Source organism: Camelus bactrianus, chromosome 14 (genome assembly GCF_048773025.1).
Source record: "Camelus bactrianus isolate YW-2024 breed Bactrian camel chromosome 14, ASM4877302v1, whole genome shotgun sequence".
Classification (NCBI taxonomy): domain Eukaryota; kingdom Metazoa; phylum Chordata; class Mammalia; order Artiodactyla; family Camelidae; genus Camelus; species Camelus bactrianus.
In genome coordinates, this window is record NC_133552.1 from 58,971,865 (window position 1) to 58,988,252 (window position 16,388).

The following is a 16,388-nucleotide window of genomic DNA, read 5'->3' on the forward strand; positions in this document are numbered from 1 at the left end:
GCCCTGTTGCAAAACTGGTGTGTATATAACAGCTTGTGTCAAAGGTTATACAAGACTACAAGATAGACATAGCATTTTTAGTCAAAGTGCTATGGGCAAAACATTTGAAAATGAAAGCATACTGGATTATTTTATGGAATAAAACAAAGCATTTGGATGAGGTTTCTAAGATAAAATACAAATCTTGCCAAGAAAGTTATTGTTTGCGGGAGCCGTTTTAAACTTGACCCCACACCACACGAGATGCTCATTCATTGTCCTCTGCAGCAATGGATGGCGCAGAGAAAGAATCTGGCAAGTCCCAAGGAGGCAGAGAGGTGTGTAGCCTGAACCAACAGGGAGAGTAGACTCACGCCTTATCTCCAAACACAGCAAAGGGGTATTTATAATATAACCTGTAGCGTATGGTACTATATAAGCTTGCTTCCTTTTTGCTATTTTAGAGAACACTGAGCAAACTCCTAGAGGGCTATGCTGAAATAGCTATTATTTTTGGTGCCCCCTAGAGGTTCTTGGGGACACAGTAATAAATTAGTCTGATTCTCAAGTGACATTTGTACCACAGAAGACATAGAAGAAGGGGTGAGGAATTCTGGGGAGTTTACAGGGCAGGTAACACACCTACAACACAAGAGCTATCAACAAAGACTAGGAGACTTTAGAGCACAACAAACAGGCATCCTTAATGCAGAGACTTTCTTAATGTCCTTCATCCAAAAATGAATTGAGCAGTCTCTTGTCAAAAAAGGAATGTCAGCCTTCCTACTATGTGTACATCAAGACAGGAAAAGCTGTCTCTCTAGATGAGCAGGGTAAGGATATTCAGAAAGTCTAGATTCATTTATTCTGCAAATATTTATTCAGTATCCACTCTGTGCCAGGCACTGTGCTGGCCAACAGAGTAACGATGATGAGTAAAAGCATCACCACTGCTCTTTGGGACATACGTCTAGTAAAAAAGAGGGAAATTAATCAAGTGACACAGAAATAAATGTACAATTAAAAACAACTAAAATGCTATGGAATGAAGGTACACAGTGCAAGAAGAGGAGGTGCTACATAAAAGAAGGATTAGATACGGTGGTGGAATGGATCAAGAACTTCTCTGAAGAATTGACATTTGAACTGAGATCTGAAGGATAATAGAAATTAACTTACTGAATTGTGGGGGGTGGGTGTTGTGGTTGAGGAGAGAAATAGTATATGCAAAGGTCCTGAGGCAAGATGCAATATCCATTTTCTACATTCTAGAAAATAAAAAAAGACTGGCGTGACTATAGTGGAGAGAATGAGAGGGGTGAGATGGGCATGAGATGGGCCTTGAGAGCCATGTTAAGGATTTAGGCTCTTATCTTAAAAGCAGTGAGAAGCCATTGAAGCATTGTACACAGGGGAATGATACAGTCAGATATATGAAGAGAATATTATGATTTCAGGGTGAAGAATAGATTGAAAGATGCAGAAACAGAGCAGTTAGGATAAATTGTGGGCCAAAGAAAGCAGTGAATAACTATGCCTTAGCTTATTATGCTAATGGAAAGAAAAATGTTCTGAGAAGTATTTAGAAGGTAAAATCTATAGGACTTGATAATGGATCAAATATGAAGGTGAGGAAGAAGAATTGGCAGAGATGACTCGCAGGTTTCTGGCTTAAGATGGTTATGCCACTGACTTAGGGCATATATAAGGGAAAGATCATGAATTTGTTTATAGACATTTGAGTTGGAGAGATTAGTAAAACAACCAAATAGAAGTGTTGAGAAAAAATTCTGATGCCCAGATCCTGACTTAGTTGGTCCAGATGCAGCCTGAATATTAAGATTTTTTTTAAGAACTCCCAGTATGATTCTATACTGTTCCTCCAAGGTTGAGAAACTCTGGTTTAGAGCAATCAAAACTCAAAATTTACTATCCCCCATCCCTACCAGCTTTTTCCTTACATGCTTACTTGGAACAGAGCTTTAATTGTCCATCAGATCTGAGTAGGTAGTAGGTCACCTAGCTACTGTTCTGCTCATCACATTATTGTCTATTTGACTCTGTCAGAAGTCTTCCTTCTTAGCAAAGCCCATAGTTACAATCTAAGCTTCTCCTTAACTAAAAATAACAGCAGCTGCATTTCTGTCCTTTACGTACTCTGAAGTTTACTCAGGGAATTCCTGCCACTCTTAGCATCTGGGAATGGGTATCAAAGCAGAGTCAAGGATGATTGTGTTCTGGAGCTTTAGTGGGTAGAGAGTTTTGGGGGCTCAGGAATGCAGAAGGCTCAGAATTTGGGCAGATTACCTGCAATTCTAATTTGATGTTGAGGCACCATTATGATATTCATCTCCTGCCACTGGTTACTGTCAAACAGGGGAAACGAAACCCCTGACAGCTTGTATCTACAGATAAGTCTCAATTGCCCTCAGCTTTAGTGATGGGGATTCTTGACTATTTGATGCAAACTTTTTGGTTCGGCTGTTCTGGCTTTGACATGCCCCAACAAGAAATCATTAAATGTTCATTGACTTGCACCTAAGAAGTTCTAACAGAGATATCCTCATCTCTACGGAGGCCCGCCAGCTAGAGACCGCCAGGAACACCCCTGGAATAAAACAGAGATAAGTTTATTGCTTGGGGTAGCTAAGGAGACCGCACATCATGGGGAAGCTGGAATTATCCTGAGAAGGGGGAGTCAGGAGGAGTTTATTATGAGACTTGGGCATGTGTTAAGTGATTTGGGGGAGACTTCAAAAAAGCAGAGGTCTGGGTTGGAGTATTTCAGAAAGCAGAACGATTAGGTGAATGAATAACTCAATAGTTGTTACTCAGAGGGCAGGAGGACTGGGGCAGAGAAAGCACTGTCATTGGAAAAGACACTGTTATTCATATCTTCTGGGAGAAGGAGAGGTTTGATCATGTTGTGGTTGCATGGTGTCTTTGTTTTGATCTCTGTTCAGGCTTGTTTACAGAGTGTTCTCGTTTTTGTTTTGTTCATAATCATGGAGTCCTCACCTGATGCTGATATTACGGAAAGCTGTTTATATAAAACAGGTAAACACTGTGGCCTGGCTGGTAGCAACAAAGCCAGCTACTAGCGGACAGTTGTCAGGGCTGTGTTTTCCTTTCTCACCAGACAAGTTGTGGTCAGGTCAGGGGAGGGATGACAAAATGGTCAGGGATAGATTAGGGATGAGGAATGGGATGGAACTCAGGAAACATGTGTAGAAAAAAAAACTAACCTAAACAGACATAATATGTCTGCCACACTTGTTCAGCTCAGAAAGGCCCATCAATCACTGTAACAAATTCTTTATTCATTCTCTGAAAATTCATTTGTCCTTGAATGGACCACAATACAAACCCTTTTTCTAATTAGTATATTTCTTTATCCCTCCTACCTTCCTTTTTTCCTTCTTTTCCTTCCTTCCTTCCTTCCTTCCTTCCTTCCTTCCTTCCTTCCTTCCTTCCTTCCTTCCTTCCTTCCTTCCTTCCATAACCTCATTCATTAATTCAAACCATCCACTCAATAACTAACAGCCAATATTTCATTATGAACCAGGCACTGGGCAAGTGTATAATTTCTCTATTGCAATGTGACAAATCATCACAAACATAGTGGCCTAAAACAAGACAGTTTGTAGGTCATAGCTCTGTAAATAATAAGTACAGGCTGGGCTCCCCACTTGGAGTCTCACCATGCTAAAGTCAAGGTGTCCGCTGGGCTGACTTCCTGCCTGGGGTTGTCGAGGAAGAACCTGCTTTCTAGCTCATTCAGGTTTTGACAGAATTCAGGTTCTGGAGGCTGTGTGATTGAGGTCCCTGTTTTCTTGCTGGCTATTGGTCAGGGATTGCTCTCAGCTCCTAGAGGCTGCCTGCAACTCCTTGCCATGCGGTCCCTCCTGACCTGTTCACAACATGATTACTGCTGCTTCTTCCAGGTCAGTGGGAATGAATCTCTCAGACTTCTTCCCCTGCAACTGGCTAGAGAAAACCTTCTGCTTTTAAAGGCCTGAGATCTAACCCGCATTATCTCCCTTTGCCATATAACATAACAGAATCACAGCTTCTGCCCACACACAACAGGATGGATGGGACAATACAAGGGCAAGGGTCACTGGGAGTCACGTTGGAATTCTGCCTACCTCAGCTAGATGGATGGAGAAATCAGTAATCAATAGTGCCTGCCTACAAGGAGTTCACCGTCTCACTTTAAGAATCAGTCATGTAAACATCATTTAAGCACAGAATGGTAATAGAGCTACATAATTGTAGTGAGGTGGAACAGAGGAAGGAGTAACAACTTCACCTGCATCAGAAGGGCTTACGGAGTATCCCAATCGCTTTACAGAAGAGATGTCTCAGCTGAGTGGATCACGAGGTCATGAGTGACAAGACGGATCATGAGGTGGAAGAGTATTCCTGATCGACGGTTGCTGAGGATTGTGTGTGTGCGTGCGTGCGTGCGTGCGTGTGTGTAGGTAGGTGGTGGGAGATACGGGTCTTTGCCACTGGAGTGTGGTGGAGTGAGACGAGGGAGCTGATAGAGTCTAGACAGACTCAACTCTACAGGTAAGTGATGAAACAGAAGCTGATAAAGGAGACTCAGGGAAGAGCAGTAGTCAAGGTCTAGTGTTTGTTTTAATTCTCCACAAGCAAACAAACCTCTCCAACCCACTCCTCCCCAAGCATGGGTGACGCACTTGGTTAAGATAAGTAGTCATCATGTGAAGCACATGATCATTTTATCTTGCTCTGTCAATTTGTGCTTTTAGCAAAGAGTTTTTATAACAAAAGCCCAGAAAGACAGATGTTTCAATTTTTTTTTTTCAGGGGGATGGGATGTTTCTGCATTTGCTACATTAGGACACAGGACAGCATGTTAGCGTTAGTCACTTAAATGATGTCTCATTGCCTTATAAAATCACAAGGACAACATTTCAATAACAATAGTTGGGAAGAATTAGCATGAAATGCTGAAGAGCAATTCACTGGGAAGAATCATCAGTAGACAGCTACACTCCATGGAAAGAGGAAAATGAAAGAGCATCTGTTTAAAAAAATTTTTTTTTAATTGAAGTAGAGTCAGTTCACAATGTTGTGTCAATTTCTGGTGTACAGCACAGTGCTTCAGTCATACGTGAGAATACATATATTCATTTTCATATTCTTTTTCACTGTAAGTTACTATAAGATATAGAATATAGTTCCCTGTGCTATACAGTATAAGCTTGTTTATCTATTTTATATATACTGTATATACCTGCACTGTATATACTGTATATATCAGTCTGAATCTGCAAATCTCGAACTCCCAATTTATCCCTTCCCCCTTGGTAACCATAAGCTGTTTTCTACGTCTATGAGCCTGTTTCTGTTTTGTAAATAAGTTCATTTGCCTTTTTTTTTTTAGATTCCATATATGAGTGATATCATATGGTATTTTTCTTTCTCTTTCTGGCTTACTTCATTTAGAATGATGTTCTCCAGGGCCATCCATGTTGCTGCAAATGGCATTATTTTATTCTTTTTTATGGCTGAGTGGTATTCCACTGTATAAATACACCACAACTTCTTTATCCAACCATCTGTCAATGGACATTTAGGTTGTTTCCATGTCTTGGCTATTGTAAATAGTGCTGCTATGAACACTGAGGTGCAGGTATCTTTTTGGATTAAGGTTCCCTCTGGATATATGCCCAGGAATGGGATTGCTGGATCATATGCTAAGTCTATTTTTAATCTTTTGAGGAATAAAGAACAACTGTTTTGAAATGACTTTCGCTGCAAAATAAAGTATAATGAATTTGGGTGTCTGGAGCACAATTAAGAATTAATTGGATAAAACCCCATGCATTTCAAAGCATGATTTTTAAAACAAATACTTATCTTTTTAATTGAATAAAAATAGATATGCACTTCTGAGGTTGTGTGTAGGACCGTGGCTAGGGTTTGGGTAGGCAGGTTTATAGCTATTTTAAACTGGGTTTTTTCTTTTCTTTTTTACAGTTAGAATATGCTTTCTTGACAAAATAGAAAACTAGAACAATAATGAGCGGAACTGAAAGATTTAAGAAAATCCTCTGAGGACAGTAAGTGTTTACTAACTGCTCAGGGGAAAAAAGGAGATAATTACTAAAGTTCTGTAGATAATAAGATTCTATATAACAACTATCAGAAGGTGGTAAAAATAATTTTGCCCAATAACTAATATGCTGTGTGGTTAAGGTGACCAGTCTTTGATAAATGAATACATACATATATATGTATGTATATATACATATGTAATAGAACTTGGCTCTTGTATGGTAAAATTCATCAGACCATCAATCAAAATGGTGGCAAAAGGTCATACTAAAAAGACTGTTATCAGTACATTTGGCCCTCCGTATCTGTGGTTTCACATTTGGGGATTCAACCAACTGAAATTTTGTTCAGTCCTGGATAGGAAACCTGCAGACACCAAGGGCCAACCGTAGAAGGAACAAAGGTGAATGATTTGTCAAAAGGATAGATGCTTATTTCACCCCACCTAAGACTTGAACAAGACCTGTCAGGGACTTGAGCCTAGGCACATGTTAGCAAACCGGTTTGTGGAAACTCATCTGGCAATTTAAAAGGGGAGCATATTTATTTTGTAACTTATTTAAAGAAGATTTAAGTATAAATTGTGAGTGTGTTAATTGTAAAATATTCAGTGTATTATTACTTATTAAGTGTAAAATACTGTGCAATGTGCTTTAAAAAGAGTGTTACTTAAAGTCTGCGCTCAGGGGGATTTCCGGTCATCCACCTTTCTGTGTTGTTGGAAAAATGCCATCCTAACAGAGCAAAGAACAACTACCTACAGTATCTTTTAGAGCTGCTTCAGATATTTGATTTCTTATGAGAGAGGTGCTTTTAAGATCTCTTAGAGAGAGAGAGAGAGAAAGAGAGAGAGAGAAAGCCAGAGAGAGAAGATAAAATTCATTGCCAATGTGGAAAAAAGGAGCATTGCATTCTGATGTATCATATGAAATATTAGGAAAGAGGAAACAGTCTTTACAAAATATACTTCTACCTAGACTTTTCTTTCCAAAGCTAATAATTAAACTAAGTTTATCTGTCTCACTGCTGAAAAATGAAAGTATATTTTCAAAGCTTTCGTCCTTAAAATGAAATGGAAATATTTTGAAGCTTAAACCTTTTTGAAAAATGCAAACATTTCAATTTGCTGAATGAATGATTATACTGATTTCACTCCCAACCTTATTCTGTTTCTCCTCCCATATTCATGGTATTACCATGTAACTTTCAATCTGGGACACCTTGAGTCATCCTCAATTTCCCCTTCTCTCACACCTTCATGCTTAGTCACTAGGTCCTGTTGGTTCTACCTGTGGAATATTTCTCAAATTTCTGCTCTTTAGTTCCCCTGCCATTCCTTTTGTTTGTGTCTCATTTCTCTCTTGGATTATAGTAACTGCTTACTGAGTCTTTCACTGACTCCCTTAACAAATATTTATAGAGCACTCATTGCTATATGCTACCTATGTTATTAAAACCACCACAGTTTTATTTCCTCTCCAGTCATAGCTAAGCTCAAAATTCTAGATACAACCATATATTTAATATCTCCATTTCACAGTCTCATTAGTATTTTACACTTAACTTATCCAAAGCTGAACTCAGAATTCACCCTTCCTGAATCCTCAGCCTCCCAGCTGGTTTCTCTTTCACGTCCCCCTTGTCAGTAATTAGAACTGTCAGCCTTCCAGCAGCTCCAATGACAAACCTCAGAATTATCCCTGATTCATCTCTTGTCCACTCCCCCTCATCCAATCTTTCAGCAAGTCCTGTTGATTTAGCTTCCAACATCTGTCTGGAATCCAGTCACTTTCTCCATCTGTGAAAGCTAACCACCTGGTTTAAATCCAAGTAGCATTACTTACTAACTATGTGACCTTTGGTGATTAGTATCTGCAAGTTTTGGTTTCAAATGCAAAACCAGACTTTTTGAAGAAAAAATAGGTATCATGTAAAAAAAAATCCTAGAAGTGTGTCTTTACCCATTAAGAATCAAAGTCTGACTGAATGAGGAAAAAAATGTGTGCTGTTTCAGTCTCTTTATCTCCTCATACTGACTTACATTGACAAGGGAAAGACAGGGGAGTGGGAGTGGTATCAATGCCTAGGGGGGTGTTTGGGCTTCTCAGAATGATGGGGAGACCCTACTGTGTTTATTTGGTGGTTGCAATGATAGAATTGTCTGGCTCCATGTGACTTTCAAATATTCCACTACTTTCAGAAATCAGATTGGCTTGATGTGTAGTAGTATTTCAAGACAGAAAGTCTGTTATCTTGAGATATTTCATATTACAGAGAAGCATTTTGACCCAACATTTAAAAAGAAAACCTAGCTCATTTATGAGAATCATATTTTCCTGTTTTCTTCACTCTAAAAATCTAGTTTATCTTGGTGCATGATCTTTGCTTCTTTTTCTTATCATATGTTTATTTGTAAGTCAAGACTGTTCTTACTTATCCTAACATTATTTTTAATTCTAGTATCCACTAACACCTCTGCTCTTTCAAGTTTGAAAGGGATGGCTTCTGATCTTAATTCTCTTATATCCACACAAGCTATTTAAGAGACACAGGCATCTGATTACATTTTTATGTTGTCTACTGTAGTCAGGTCTGAGCATTTACATGTTGAAATATATAGTGCTCCATTATTAATAACTTTCTTTTTGTATTTCCTTAACATTACAATTAAAACATTTTTTGTTAGTCTGGCAAATTATGTGGGTATGTAGAGTCATATTATTTATGATATTTAAGTTGGGATTATTTAAAAATATTTGTTCAACAAAAATGAGTGCTGGGTCTGTTGACGGTTGAAAAACCACTGACTTAGATGCAAAGATGCCCCTGAGAGAAGGTCGTAGAAGAACCAAAGGGGCTGGCAGACAGAAAGGGCCTCAGTTCAGCTGATGGGAGCTCCGTCCTTCCAATTACAAGGGCCCCAAACCTTGGCTTCATCCTTGGCTCCCTCTTCCTCTTATACTTCGCATTCAACCCACCAACACTGACAGCTCTGTCTTGAAAACGCAGGCAATCTGACCACTTCCCTCCACCCCCTCTGCTACCACCATGTCTTGGGCTGAGCCCTGTCACCTCTCTCGGTTGCCGAATACCACTTAGCTGCTTTTCCTGCTTCTACGCTGGCCCTCCTACAGTCTCTTCTCAACAAAACTGTCCTTTAAAAACTGTTTAAATCCTCCAGTGGCTCCCCATTTCTTTCAGGGTAAATGTCTTACAGTGGCCAGCAAGGCCCAACTATTTTACCCTGCTTGCATTTAAACCTTTGAGGGCAAAAATTATTTCTTTAAATATCCCAAGTACCTCAAAGTACCTGGTAACATAGCAGGGTCCTAATAAATATCTTTGGATTAAATGAATGAATTTTGTTTACTTATTCATCATTCGTTTTTCCATGGTTAGAACATAAGCTACAAGAAGGCAGGGTCCCTATTGGTCTTGTTGGTTTAATGCAGTATCCAAAGCACTCAGAAGGGCACCTGGTGCATAGCAAGAGCTTAACAAATTCTTGTTAAAGAAATAAATGAACATCTCCTCTGAAAAGACTATTGCATCTGCTTACACAATACGAAGTTAATGAATACATTGTGCATACAGGTAGCGTAGTTCCATTCATCACTCGCTGGCAGCTGGCAACGGTGGATGAAGAGTATTACACAATAAAGCGAAGAATGAACTGTTCACACAAATAGAACTTTATGGGAAGCAGTATAGAGGGTTATAGTTGCCCCAAAGTTACAATCATGTAGTGAACTGGAATACATTCGGTATACATCACTATTCTTTCTGCAGTTTGCCCTGTCTGTTCAATGTCTATTCAAACTCTTCTGCTTAACTTCCTCCGGAAAAATAAAGCTACTGCTTTGCCGCTTATTTGCAAAACTGCTCACCCTGGGGGGCTTTTTTTTTTGGTTTGTTTACAAAAGTGAAAAAAAAAGACATTTCAGTGTATATGAGCACTTTGAATTCTTGAAGGAGAGATTTACGCTGTCAATGACTTACACAGTCTAGTTTGTTTTTCATCTGTATTGAAGGGCATTCATATCCATATACTCCTGTGTGCAAATGTAGGGGATCTGAAAGTATTCTCTGTGATTGTTTGGACTGTTAATCTCTCCAGGGTTTCCTCAACAATCTCAAAGGCAGTTTCTGGCACCAAAGGGAAAATGGAGAAGTTGAGATGCAATTTTATCTCCCAATTGAACTTGATTAAATGGGGACTGTTCTAATCAAAAGTTTAAATCCTAGGGGAGTGCAATGTTGTTCACGGGTAGGGGAATATTTGAGAAGAACAGGGAGGAAGTGTACTAAAGTTAGGGCAGAGAAGGAATCAGGCAAGAAAATAATTGTAGTAAAGCTTATTAAGGCATAAAATTAGGTGAACAAATTGCTTCACAGATAGTGTCAAGCTCATTGCTAGACTGGCAAAGGAAGTGGAAGAAAGCTCTTTGAAAACATTATTTTTATTATTTTAATAATTTGTGTAGGAATCATAGTAGCTGCAATCTGTTAGCCAGAAACAATTGCCAGCTGGTGTCATGGTGGAGTAACTATAGTAGGCTGAATGCAAACATGTTTTTCCTTTTTACCTGGAGAGCATTCAATTTTAGAAATTTTCTATTCATTTTCGCCTGAATGTGAAGTCTGCCCTTGTAGATAAGGAAGCCTGTTTATTGCATGTTATTTAAGAGCTTTGATTAGTTCACACCAAGTTCCACAACTAGAATAGGAAGACCACACCTGAGACAGACTGTTTACACAGCCAAAGTTACCTATCATCGAAAATGAACACTTGGGTCTACGTCTGGATTATCTATGTAATTGCTTGATTCTATGAATTGCTTTCCTTGTGTTTACCTCAAGAAAATGATGGCACTCCATGAGTTGTGATTTTACTGAAAGCAAAAAACAGATCTTCTGGGATAATATTCTTTGAAAAAGGTGAAAGGTGCACTTATTTATGGAAACATACATTTTGTTAGCAACAGAAGCTGTTACATTTGTTTGCTATAACATCTTCTTCTGAAATTCCCCTAAATAATTTAACAATGATACAATCATGGGAAGATTGTCTTGTCTTTCCCTTGTTTGTCTGGAAAGTAACAGGCTAGGCTCCAAAATAACACAGGGTGTAGAGATCGCTCAGCTTTGCCTGTAAAGCTGGAGGGACAGGAAAAATGATTTAATTGTTCTGTTGCGATTCTTTCCGCCTCAGCTCCAAGGACCTCAAGAGAGGAGAGAGGAAACTATGGGCTCTGTTGTTGATGTTCATGGGATTTTTTCAATGGCGATTTGAATACATTCAGTGGTGTAAGTGGTTTCTAATCCTGCCTCTGCTTTCATCTAGTTTTCCTTGGTTAAGTTTCCTCATCTCTCAAATGGGATATTATACATTTGGCTCTCTATATTGCAGTTTTGCATTCTCAGATTCCACCAACAGAGGATTGAAAATATTTTTTAAAAAATTCCAGAAAGTTCCAAAAAGCAAAACTTGAATTTTTTGTGTGCCGGCAGCTATTACATAGTATTTACATTGTACGAGGTACTATAAGTAATTTAGAGTGATTTAAAGTATATGGGACTACTCAGCCATAAAAAAGAATGAAATAGTGCCATTTGCAGCAACATGGATGGACCTGGAGATGATCATACTAAGTGAAGTTAAGTCAGATAGAGAAAGACAACTGTATCACATGATATCACTTACATGTGGAATCTAAAAAAATGAGACAAATGAACTTATTTACAAAACAGAAACAGACTTACAGACATAGAAAACAAACTTATTGTTACCAAAGGGAGAAGGGAGAGAGGGATAAATTAGGAATTTGGGATTAGCAGATACAAACTATCATATATATAATAGACACACAACAAGGGTCTCTGGTATAGCACAGGGAATTATATTCAACACCTTATAATAATCTATAATAGAAAAGAATATGTATATATATGTATGACTGAATCACTGTTGTACAGCAGACACTAACACAACATTATAAATCAACTATACTTCAGTTAAAAAAACCCAAAATATATGGGAAGACGTGCATAGGTTAAATGCAACTACTACACCATTTTAAATAAGGGACTTGAGTAACCCAGGATTTTGGAGAGGGGTCTTAAAACCAATCCCCTCCCCCCAATCATAGAGTGAGAGGACTGTAATTCTCTCATCTCCTTAGAGTGTTGTTCTGAGAAGCAAATGAGATAATGGCTAGGAAAGTGCTTTCCACTATACGAATTGCCACCAGCACTCAGGTTATACATTTGGGTAGCTAATGAGGTTATATTTATCTATGTGATATCAAGTGATTTTATAGAAAATGACAAACTTCTCAAGTAAAGTAATATGAAAAGGTACAATAGATTTTAACTTTGCTAAAGCAAAAGCATATTTAAAAAAATAAATAACACCATTAACTAGATGAACTCAGGAAATAATCGTTGGGTTTTACTGGGTTTTTGTTCTATCACAATTTCTTGCTTTGGAGAGTAGTGTGATGCCACTAATAGGATTTTAAACTTTCAGTGAGAGAAAAAGAAATAGAATCAAGTCAGCTTTAAAGAAACTGAATCATCTCACCTTCCTTACTAACATAGTCTCATACAGTACCAGGAAGGACACTGTGGTTGTTTATAGAGTTGAAAAGAGGAAAGGAAGCAGGGGAGGGAAGTTTTGTTGAGAAGAATCCAATCTGCCTAGAACAATAAAAATAATTTCTTACGAGCCAGCGTTAGCATCCTGAAAGAAATCTGGATCTTAACTGATGGCTGTGAAGGGGACAGTCTGACAAATGAAAGAAATCAGCACAGTATCTCAGGAAGAGACAATTACCTCATAGATCCATAAACAGGTCAAGAAGGAAGCCTGGATGTTATGAAGGTATGGATGTCAGGTGTAGGAGACCAGGACTGGCAGAGCAGCCAGGAGGGAATCAAACTGCATGGTGTCTGCCTTCAGTACACTGCCACTCTCCGTTTGAGTCAAGCAAGTCCAGGGATTGTAGAGGGGCAGTTACTCCAATTTGATGATTTCATTACCTGAAAAACAGAAACTGTTATTAAACAAAGATTTGGTTCTCAGATAAATGCAAAATTCAGATGTTTGGAAAATAAAGTTAAAAAGATCCACACCAAAACAACAGTTTTCTAGCTTGTGAAATACAGCTCAGTGTACGTCTTATCCTCCACACTGGGGGGAAGGGGTGAATCTTGCACATCTAGGGGCTCACTGTGTATTAGTAGGATGAATTTTAGGAGGTGACCTCTAAACTCCTCTTATGTTCTAAGTGCTGCATGGTTGTGGGCTGAACTGTCTGGTGCTGGAAGAAATGAAGTGTGCGTTGAACACAGTGCCTCATACACTGTAGGCGCCTAATGGGTAATTGATGAATGGAGCTGGTTGAATGAAGTCGAAGAGTTGAACACCCCAAGTTTGTAGTTAAGGAAGGACCAAAAAACTTAAGCGCCAGTCAGAATGTCTTGGGTAGAAATTAAAAGCAGTCTAGAGCCAATTACCCGCTGCCACCAAGAGGCTAGCCAACTCCTGTAAAGTCCAGTCTAGGTGAGTCTGCCCAGCGATAGGCAGGTGTTATCCCTGCGAATAGACTGGCCAGATTTCTGTCCGCTCTCAGATTGAGAAAGCTGCCGATTTGGAGGTCTCGGGCCAGCGCCAGCGAAGATCTCCTGGCGTCCTCTCCTCGCTCCGCCTTTGCCTTTTCCCCAAATCTCTCCTGGCTCTAGGCTGAAGGGATTCTCACCCCCGGCTGCCTCCTCCGAGCCCCGCGGAGCAGCGGACTCCTCCCCTGGAAACTCCTCCGGGGCTGTGGAAAGCTTTGGCGCATGCTCCGTACCTAGGGCAGGTTTCTGCTGCGGGTAGCAGGGCTCCTGTCACACCGGCTGGCGGGTTGTGGCGGTGCCAGCCAGTGTGTGCTAGTGTGTCTGCGTGCTCGCGCCTGGGCGGACCGACCCGGAGCAGCAGTGCGCCTCGCCCGGGGAGGCGGCTCCGCACCAGCGCCTCGCCCGCAGCCGCTGCGGGGGCTCCTCTGCAAACTTGCGGCGAGCGCCGTCCGCCCTCGCGGCTCCCGCGCCTCGTGACCTGAGGGCAAAGGCACGGGGCGCGCGTGCGGGGCGTGGGGCCCGCGTGCAGCCCGGGCGGCGGGGCCGGGCCGCGCCTTCGCCCTTGGCCGGCGCCCTGTAGAGCCTCATGCAGCCCCCTCGCTCGCGGCCGCAGCTGCCCGGCTGCCCGGCTGCCCGAGGCAGGTCCAGGACCCGAGTCGCGCTCCCCAGCGCCTGAGCGCCGGCGGCGGGATGCCCCGCGCCGCCTGAGGGCCTGGCCGCGCCTGGGCCGGAGCAGGGAGCCGGCCGAGCCGGGCGCCCCCGGGAGCGCAGGGCGCCCCACGCCGCCGCCGCCGCCGCCGCGCGCGCCGGCGCCTGCCTCCCCTCTCGATTCGCAGGCCCGGCTCTGCCAGCCCCGGAGCGCCGGAGTGCCGCGGGGCCACCAGCCAGCCGCACGCCTCGGCGTCAGGGGCATGGAGGAGCGGCGGGCTCGGAGCCGCGCCCCGGAGTCCGCGAAACTTCCGAGCGGGCGCCAGTCCGCGTCGCTGCCGCCGCCGCTTTGCCTGCCGGCCTGAGAGCGGGACCATGGATGAAAGGTTCAACAGGTGGCTGCTGACGCCGGTGCTCACTCTCCTCTTCGTGGTCATCATGTATCAGTACGTGTCCCCCTCCTGCACCAGCTCCTGCGCCAACTTCGGGGAGCAGCCCCGCGCCGGGGAGGCCGGCCAGCCTGCCGCCCCGAGTCCCGCCCGCCGGGCACAGGCGCCGCTCGAGGAGTGGGAGCGACGGCCCCAGCTGCCCCCGCCACCTCGGGGGCCGCCCGAGGGGTCTCGGGGGGCCGCGGCGCCGGAGGACGAGGACGAGGAGCCGGGGGACCCTGAGGAGGAGGAGGAGGAGGAGGAGGAGGAGGAGGCTGAGGAGGAGGAAGAGGAGCCGGACCCGGAGGCCCCCGAGAACGGTTCCCTGCCCCGGTTCGTGCCGCGCTTTAACTTCACCCTGAAGGACCTGACCCGCTTCGTGGATTTCAACATCAAAGGGCGCGACGTGATCGTGTTCCTGCACATCCAGAAGACCGGGGGCACCACGTTCGGTCGGCACCTGGTGAAGAACATCCGGCTGGAGCAGCCGTGTAGCTGCAAAGCCGGCCAGAAGAAGTGCACCTGCCACCGGCCGGGCAAGAAGGAGACGTGGCTTTTCTCTCGCTTCTCCACCGGCTGGAGCTGCGGACTGCATGCCGACTGGACGGAGCTCACCAACTGCGTGCCGGCCATTATGGAGAAGAAAGACTGTCCCCGCAACCACAGCCACACCAGGTACTGTCCCTTGGCCCGTGTCGCTTCTTGCCACCTCCCCGCCCTCTCCCCCTAGTCCCGATCCCGCTCTCCCTCGGCGTGCAGGTGGCTCCCCAGCATCTTCCAGCGGTTTGGGCCGAGGCTTTGGGAGAGAGACAGGAAACCTTTGGATAGTGCCCCGGTCTTGAACTCGCTCCTCCCCTCGCCCCCATCGCTTCCCGCGCCGTCCCCCCGCCCGCAAAGGTTTCGGGAGCAGTCGTCCTGTGTGTGTCCTTCCATGTGCCTAGCACGGTGTGGCCTCCCTCTTAGCAGACGCGCGGAACACCGTGGAACGGCGAGGCTTGGGTTAGATCAGAGAGGTCGAATCCTGTACCTAAGTTCTGTGAGGGGAAACTCAAACCAGGTAAAAGGCAGGGGGAGCTGCACGGAGGCAGGGCAGGAGTTTTCCGGTCATGGAGAAGCCAGAGATGAGTCTACTCCGTCTTTAAGTGGCTCTAGTAGGGTGGCTGCTCTCCTGCTCAGGAAGCACTTTTCTTGATGCCGCTTTGAAGATACACGTTCAAATTCCTGCTCACCTCGATAACCCTAATTCTGCAAGTGGGCTTTGTTGCTGAGCAATGCCAGGATTTGGACTCATGCTGTTCTCAGCAAGATTTCCACCCCCCTCCCCAGCCCAATCCATCATCTCATTCTGAAAGTATTTGTTAAATGCCTACTGTGTGCCTGTCAGTGTGCTAAATGCTAAGTGAATACGAAGATAATAAGTGAAACTTCTTTCAGGACAGAATGGCTTCCTTTCCCACCCCACCCCCACTTTTAAATAGTAATGTTGCTGAGAATCAGGAAAAGTTTGAAATTTTAATAGCCAGTGAAACTGCTTACCTTATTAACATCCTTCGAGAGAGGCATAGGCTTAAGAATTTGGTTGAATGTTCTTTCTGACCATTGTAATTTGAAGATTAATCTGAC

At 43.2% G+C, this 16,388-nt stretch overlaps 2 protein-coding genes across 2 annotated transcripts in view; one reads left to right on the forward strand and one right to left on the reverse strand.

Moving 5' to 3' along the window:
* Nucleotides 1–14,711, reverse strand: part of LOC141579779 (uncharacterized) — a 30,092-nt gene extending 15,381 nt beyond the window's left edge. Inside the window, exons 1-2 of the mRNA XM_074378434.1 lie at nt 13,588–14,711; nt 12,905–13,110 (exon numbers count right to left, since the gene is read on the reverse strand). Coding sequence (XP_074234535.1) covers nt 13,826–14,602 — 777 coding nt within the window. The 5' untranslated portion in view covers nt 14,603–14,711 and the 3' untranslated portion in view covers nt 12,905–13,110; nt 13,588–13,825. The remainder of the gene's footprint in view (nt 1–12,904; nt 13,111–13,587) is intronic.
* Nucleotides 13,956–16,388, forward strand: part of HS6ST3 (heparan sulfate 6-O-sulfotransferase 3) — a 587,571-nt gene continuing 585,138 nt past the window's right edge. The window contains exon 1 of the mRNA XM_074378433.1: nt 13,956–15,440. Within this exon, the coding sequence (XP_074234534.1) occupies nt 14,713–15,440 (728 nt within the window). The 5' untranslated portion in view covers nt 13,956–14,712. The remainder of the gene's footprint in view (nt 15,441–16,388) is intronic.